This window comes from Hyperoodon ampullatus (assembly GCF_949752795.1).
Source record: "Hyperoodon ampullatus genome assembly, chromosome: 14".
NCBI classification, from domain to species: domain Eukaryota; kingdom Metazoa; phylum Chordata; class Mammalia; order Artiodactyla; family Ziphiidae; genus Hyperoodon; species Hyperoodon ampullatus.
The window spans coordinates 25060032-25067552 of NC_136927.1; the positions used below are offsets into that span (position 1 = coordinate 25060032).

Consider the following 7521-nt stretch of genomic DNA (forward strand, 5'->3'; position numbering starts at 1 on the left):
AAGGACAATTTTTAAAAAGGACGGGAGAGGATGTTATTTAGAATTCTTACTTTTGATCCCACTTACTTACACATCATTTCCCAGACCTCAAAGATTTTTGCTCTAAGTGGAAATAAGAAAAATAAAACAAAAGAAGCAGCTCAGTGAAAACATAAAGAATAGCAGTAAGGAGCTTAAGACAGGGACACATCTGAGGGGTTGGGGGAGGGGGTCTAAACTTTCAAATCACCTGGTGGTCTGAGAAGTTCAATATTCTAAAATGCTGCAGTCTATAAGGTAAGACAAATACCATGACAAGAAAGCATTGTTAAAGAAATGAAAGCTGAAAATGCAAACATTTTTTAAAAAGAGATCTAGGCAAAAGGCAGTGTGCACTTAGGGGTACATAATTTCATCTAATTCTCAAGGGTCTTGCAGGGCTGAGCTGACTTCCTTATCCCAGCAAAGTGAGGCCCAGAGAGGAGAAAAGTTTTATTCTTCACATTTTTGGAAAAAGGCATAGAAAACGTTTTGATGGGGCTTCAGGGTGAACAAATGGATCACAAAGGCAATTTCTTATGGTGCTTCAAAGTTTTGACCACTGAAGGGCTCCGATCCCCTTACACTCATCAGACCTGCCCCAGAATCTCAGAAACATTAACAGCCGACTGGCAGGATACATATTGTCAAAGTTCTCCTTCCTTCAAAAAAAAGGTGTCATCTATGTCAGCGCTGTCAGGGTGTGAACAGATCTGTGACACCTCACTCACTGGGGGAAAAGTCCCACTGGTCCTGAGATGCCCCCATGATAAGGTGTGTGAGAACAACTGATCTGCCTCCAGATGCTGACAGTGGAAAGAGACTGTTTTGTTTTTCCCACACAAGTGGGATTGGGGAAGGAGATGACAAGGCAAAGAAATGCACATACCTTTCAACTGGTCAGCAACAACGTTCTGGCCGAGGCGTTCAGTAACCTTCCCATCTTCCATTTCGTACCGGTCATCTAGGTATTTTGCGGTGGCCTCGGAAATGTGAACCTTGCCAGCCACTCCCAGCTGCTCCATGAGATTGGCCAAGTTCACATCATTGGACCACACGTCGAATTTAAACCTCCTCATGCCCAAGATGCCGCACAAGACAGTCCCCGTGTGAACCCCGACACGCATGTTCACCATCTCTTTCTTCTCTTGGCAGAACTGCTCGATAGCCCTTATCATGCCCAAGCCCATTTCGATGCAGCAGTAGGCATGGTCGGCCCGAGGCTCGGGACACCCGGCCACACAATAGTAGCAGTCTCCCAGGGTGCTGATTTTCTCACACTTGGTCTCCTCACACAACCGGTCAAAGCGGCCGAACAGATCGTTGAGGAGCCCCACCAGGGCATGGGCGGACTTATTGGCACTCATCTTGGTGAAGCCCACGATATCTGCGAATAAAATACTGACTTCTTCGATCTGTTGCATTTTAAACGGGCGGAAGGCAATAGGGGCTTTCTGTATGGAAGACTTTTTCTTCCTGTTCTTGGGGCTGGAGGTGGCGTGCCTTTTGACAGAATTCTCGCTCTCCTCGTCCCCCTGCTTCATCAAGTCATCAGCTATGATTCTTGGCATCACAGAGTGAATCATCCTCTCTTTCAGGGCTTTTTCCACTTCCAGATCCTTTCCATGCATAATTGACTGGCCCACCTTGAGGAAGGTGCTCCTGGATCTCACCTGGGACATGATGAACAGGTGGATCCCAATGGCGTGAATGCAGACGTGGAGCAGGGCTCGGCTCAGCAGCTCCCAGTGCAGGGCCTCTGCTCCAGGTGAGGGGAAGCAGGCTTTGTCTTGGAAATGATAGCCAAAGGTCTCAAAAAGAACAGAATAGGCCACTCCCAAAATCAAGCTCAAGTACAAAGGTAAGTGCATGACGGTGTAGAGCAAAAAGAGCACTTCAATGCACATGGAAAAGCTCCCCACTTGAGATAAGCAAGTGTCTGTGGGCCTGGCTGCCCGAGTATGATTGAAGCTGTCAACTCGTCCTGAGAAGGGCGTCAAAACCTGAAACTGGGCAGCCAGAGTCAGGGCGAACACCAGGAGAGTGAGAACCAGCGAGGTCCACACGTAATGCCGGGCGTACAGCTTGGTGAAGGTAAACAGAAAAAAGCCCACACACACCACGAGGAAGCACAGAGCAGGGGCTACCATGACAGTCAGTTTGGATCTCATGTGGACCCCAAAATAGATGCTCCAGAGAAGGCAGGCGAAGCCAATGTAGAAGAGTGCATACCGGAAGCGGCGCTGGGTCTGCGGGAAGCAGCGCTCCATGCAAGCCTCCTCCAGGTTCATGGAGTCGAATTTGGGGTCCCACCACCGGCTGGAAGCCCTCTCGAACAGCTGAGGCAGCTTCTTTTTCCTGCGCAGGCGGCCTCCGGCGCCCATTCTCCGGGGGACGCCCCCTGAGTCCCCGGAGCTGCTACAGCTGGAGGAGATGCTGTACTTGCAGTGTTTCGGGTGGCTGTTGGAGGACAGTTGCTTGGGGTTGATTTTGACCCTCACGCTGTTGCTGTCTCCGCTGGAGTCACAACTCACCTCGGTGCTGTGGTGCCGCAGCAGCTGCTGGTGGGGCGGGGAAGCCATGTTGCCGAGCGCTCGGAAGCCTCCCGGCCGGGGTCACCAGAACCTGTCAGCGAGACAACCAGAGTTACACTGGGATCTGTTCCTGCAGGTACGCACACCTGAAGGCCACGAGCTCTACCGGTTTCCTAAGTGGGGGCCCCGGCGGTCTACTGGGAAAGGCACCGTCTGCTCACAACAACCAGGTAATGTCTGAGCGCCACTCCACCGTCCCCCCTCGAGGCCAACCGCAGCCACCGGGGCCGGACCTGGAACACCCGGGGGTCCGAGCTGGGGCCGCCCCCGCGCCCGTCCAGCGCCGTCCGAGCCCGCGGTGCGTTTCCTACGCGCGCACTCGCCTGCTCCGCCGCCGGCTCCGGAGGGAAAGTCCAGCCGAGCCCTCTCACGCCGCGGGCCGCTCTCGCAAACACAGTTCTCCCGGCGGCGGCCACAGGCCCCTCATGCTGCGCACGGAGCGGCGCTTCGGCCGCTTCAAGGCCGGCGGCCGGACCCCCGCCCCCGCCCCGCGCCCGGCGCCCTCGCGCTCGGCTGCTCCGCGGGCGGCGGGCGGGCTGCGAGGCCCGGCGCAAGTTTGCGGATCCCGCGGCGCTGCGGCCGCCCCCGTTGACGCGGCTCGTCTAGCGGGGCCTGACCCGGCCGCACCGCCCCTCCCGGCCTCCGGGGCCAACCCCGCGACCCGGAGCCGCCGGGCGCCGAGCGCAGGGCGCGGCGGGCGCGGGCCCCTCAGCCGGCGGCCCGTGCGCGGCGCTGCCGCAGAGCCCGCTCCCGGGACGCCCGCTCGCCCGCCCTCCCTCGCCTGGGGCGGCCTCCCGAGCTAGAGATGCCGCCGCGGCCGCAGCCGCAGCCGAGCCCCGCGACGCCGCTGCCTCATGTCGGAAGAGCCGCCGCCGCCGCCACCATCTCCAGCCCCCGCCTTCTCCCCCTCCCGCTGTCACTGACAGACTCGCGCCCGCGCCGCCCCTCGCCCCGCCACAGCGCGCACGCGCGGCCCGCGCACGCGCGGCCCGCGCACGCCGCCGCCGGGCCCGGGTACGCGCACAGTGCGCGCGCCGGGACAGCAGGGCTGCGGGACGGGGGCGGGCCGCGCGCTGAGGCGCCGCCCTCCGCCCAAGGCCGCGCCGCGTCCAGGCCGCGGGCTGCAAGCACTGGGGGAGCTGTGGGACTGCGGGCACGTTGAGAGGCCACCGTTCCCCGCGGCTCGACATCCCCCAGAGCCGCTCCGGGAAACCTAAGGGCATCTGCTAGTTAAGGAGCAACTGGGGTGTGACGTTTGGGACATGAAAATGTTTGCCCTCTTGCTCGGCACACCTTGTTTATAAATGGAAGTTTGCAACGACTGCATGTACCTAAAGGGAGGGTCCCCTTTCTTCATAAGCAATGACCAAGTGTCACCCGGGGCCCTAGGCCCTCCCTGAGCGCGTTTGGGGCGACCACCGCAGTGCAATCCGAGCCCCAGCCTCTGCTGGCCCAGCCTGGCGGGCCTCCAGGGCGCCGTGGTTGGCCCTAGAAAGCTGGTGACACCGAGAAGCAACTCCTCCAGCCCCAGGGAGAGTTTCCCTTCCCATCCTTGGGTCGTCCCCCCCTCCTCCTGAACAACTGTTTTTCCCTTTCCACAAATGAAGTTTTCAAAGGAGTCCTGCTACTCCCGCGGCAGTGTGACAGTGGCCTCTCGAGCATTGTCTGCAACGTGAAGCACAGTCCTCTGCTCCCCAGGGCACCAGTCCTGACCCTTCTCCTCCACACACTTCACAGTACCTCCTGCCAGTCATGCGGGTCTGCGCCCTCCTTGCCTCGCCAGGTTTCACTGTTGAATTAGAAAATAAAGTATCAATAAAATGTGGCTTGTCTACAGCATGGAATACTATTCAGCCATAAAAAGGAGTGGCGTGCCGATTCATGTTGCAACCCAGGTGAACCTTGAAAACATGATGCTAAGTGAAAAAAGCCAGTCAGGAAAGACTGCATATTGTATGATTCCATATATATGAAATGTCCAGAATAGGCAAAGCCATAGAGACAGAAAGCAAATTAGTGACTGCCAGGGAGTGGGGGTGATGGGAATGAGGAGGGAGTGCTAGTGGGTGAGGGGCTTCTTTGGCGGGTGACGTAAATGTTCCCTAACTAGATGGTGGTGGTCACACAACACTGTGAAAGTACTGAATGCCAGTGAACTGTACACTTTAAGATGGTTCAAATGGTAAATTTTATGTTGTCTATTTTACCACAATAAAGAAAAAAGAAAACCAAAAAGTAACACAGTGTCTTTGCCATGGTTTTTCTGCAAAAAGTGCATAACCTCCATCTAATCATGAGAAAACATCAGATGAACCCAAATTGAGATGTGTTTTTCCAAGTTATTTACCAGTACCCATCCAAAGTGTCAAGGTCATGAAAGACAAAAGACTGAGAAACTCACAAGTCACAGAAAACTAAAGGATACAACAACTCTGGATCCCGATTTGGAACCTGGAACAGAAAAGGCCATCTTGGGGAAACTCGAATAATATCTGGAGTTTAGTTAATGGCGTTGAGTTGTGAGGTGTTAATTTCCTGGTTTGGATCATTGTACTATTGATATGATTAGGCACGATGTTAACATTAGGGGAAGCTTGGGTGTACGGTATAGGGGAACTCTCTAGTACTTTTTGTAACTTTAAAATTGTTTCAAAATAAACGTCATAAAAATTTAAAAATAAACCTATATTGAGCTTCAACTATGTGCCAGGCACTCTCACATATTCCATTTTTGCAGATGAAGAAATTTGAGGTTCAGAAGAGCAGAGTGCACAGCACAAGCCAGTCAGTGAGACAAGAATAGGAAACTTACATTGAGCAAATGTGGCAGAAACCACTGGATGTTTTCACTTGTGACCTTTTTGGTCCTTACCACAACACTCTGAGGTAGATATCATTCTCCCTATTTTAGAGATGTGAAACTGGGGTTGGAGAGTGACATGTCCAAAGTCAGACAATGGGCTAGGGACAGAGTTCAGATTCAAAACCTGATCAGACTCCTGCAGCCACGAAGCTCTGAGCGGCCCAGGCACCACCCTCTGTGAGCTTCCAGGTGGCCCTGCCTCCTCTGTTGACCAACCCAGCTGGACAGGCAGCCCCTGGAGACAGTGCTAACTGTGCACCTACCCCCCATTTAATGCTACCTCGAGCTCCCCATTCCTCATCTCCTTCAATAATCTGAAAGACTGCCTACCTGTGCTTTTCCTCCCCTCTGCAAATCATTTCAGTCCTCCCACCATTTCTGGTGACTTTGACATTATAAATCAATTAGTCATGTCAGATTTTTAGACACAGGGAATGATCACACCCACCTCCCTCCTTCTCTTTTGTATGTCTTCTGGAAGCAGTTAGGCAGCATTCCCTGCTGTTGAACGTTCTCAATCTCCAGGTTAGGGCGTGAGTCATTCCATAAACCCTTGGGATTGAGGACGATGTGCCTGGCGCTGTGCGTTAGGTCCTGGGTGTACGATGATACACCATCTCTGCCTTTAAGGGGCTTGTAGTAGCTGGGAAAGATGCCAAGGGAAGGGGATGGGTTAAGAAAACGGAATCAAGATCCAAATGAGGCCTATGTATTGTAATTGGTTGAGGTAGCTCTTATGTCTCCTTTTTTTTTTTTTTTGGTTTATTTTTTGTTGAGGTAACGAGATCTTGATTCAAACCAATCAGCTGTATAAGATTTTATGAGGGCTTCCCTGGTGGTGCAGTGGTTAAGAATCCGCCTGCCAATGCAGTGGACACGGGTTCGAGCCCTGGTCCAGGAAGATCCCACATGCCGCGGAGCAGCTAAGCCCATGCGCCACAACTACTGAGCCTGCACTCCAGAGCCCATGCTTCGCAACAAAAGGAGCCACCGCAATGAGAAGCCTGCGCGCACTGCAACGAAGAGTAGCCCCTCCTCGCCGCAACTAGAGAAAAGCCCGTGCGCAGCAACAAAGACCCCACGCAGCCAATAATTAATTAATTAATTAATTTTAGAAAAGATTTTATGAGAGAACCAGGGAAATCTGAACACTTTATTTGATGATTACTAATAAAATATTGTTATAATGGTAAAAAGAAGAGGAGGAAGGGGGATGAGGGGGAGGAGGGGGAGGGGGAGGGGGAGAAGAAAGAAAGAAGAAGACAATGAAATTAATTAAGCTTGGTGACAGATAGCACATGACGGAGAGTTCTACAAAGGAGGTAACTACATTCTCATTCTCCCCCAGACCTGGAGGGTAGTTGCTGGAGGGTCCTGGTTCCCTTCTTCTCCACCCCCAGCATAAAGGTGCCTGATACCCTGCATGTACAGGGAAGATGCTTTCTCCAACCATCCAACCCGGGTTGCCACTAGATCTGCCAGGGTTTTCTCTCCATCTGTGATATGTGTAGAACTTCCACCCGGACACAGCATGAATCAGAATGCGTCCATACAAACTACAAAAGCTTTCGGAAAGCCTTGCTGGCCCCATCCTGTCATCCTCGCCTGCCCTCACACACATGATCACCTGATCAGTGAGGACCTCTGCTCTGAGTTGTTAGAAGTCACTGGGGTGACAACCGTGACTGGCTCCGTATGGATGGAGCATCACATTATTTTTGGTTCTCAGGTGGGCAACCCTCTTGGAGAACCACACTGGTAGAAGGGATTCCCCTCTCTTACCTGTTCATGTGTCCCAGGCTTTGATTACAAGCTTTGAGTCCTTTCTTCTTTCAACTGATGAGGGTGAGTTTGTAGGAATCTACCCACATTTTTTTTCACCATTGACTTCCTCCATCCTGTTGGCTGGTGACAAGTCTTGGGCAGCTACCTTCACGCTGGCAGAGGATCAGATGTCCGGGCAAAACAAAAGAAGATCTATTAGAGAAGATAACCAAAATCCCTTGCAGACTCCTCTATAATCCAGAAGTCTTCAATCTAGTCGTG

General features: G+C 53.0%; 1 protein-coding gene across 1 annotated transcript in view; it reads right to left on the reverse strand.

The window, feature by feature from the left end:
- ADCY9 (adenylate cyclase 9) overlaps window positions 1–2600 on the reverse strand; it is a gene marked incomplete at its 5' end in the record, with an annotated part of 124964 nt that extends 122364 nt beyond the window's left edge. The window contains one exon of the mRNA XM_079718319.1: window positions 908–2600. Coding sequence (XP_079574445.1) covers window positions 908–2600 — 1693 coding nt within the window. The remainder of the gene's footprint in view (window positions 1–907) is intronic.
- Between the last annotated feature and the right edge of the window lie 4921 nt (window positions 2601–7521).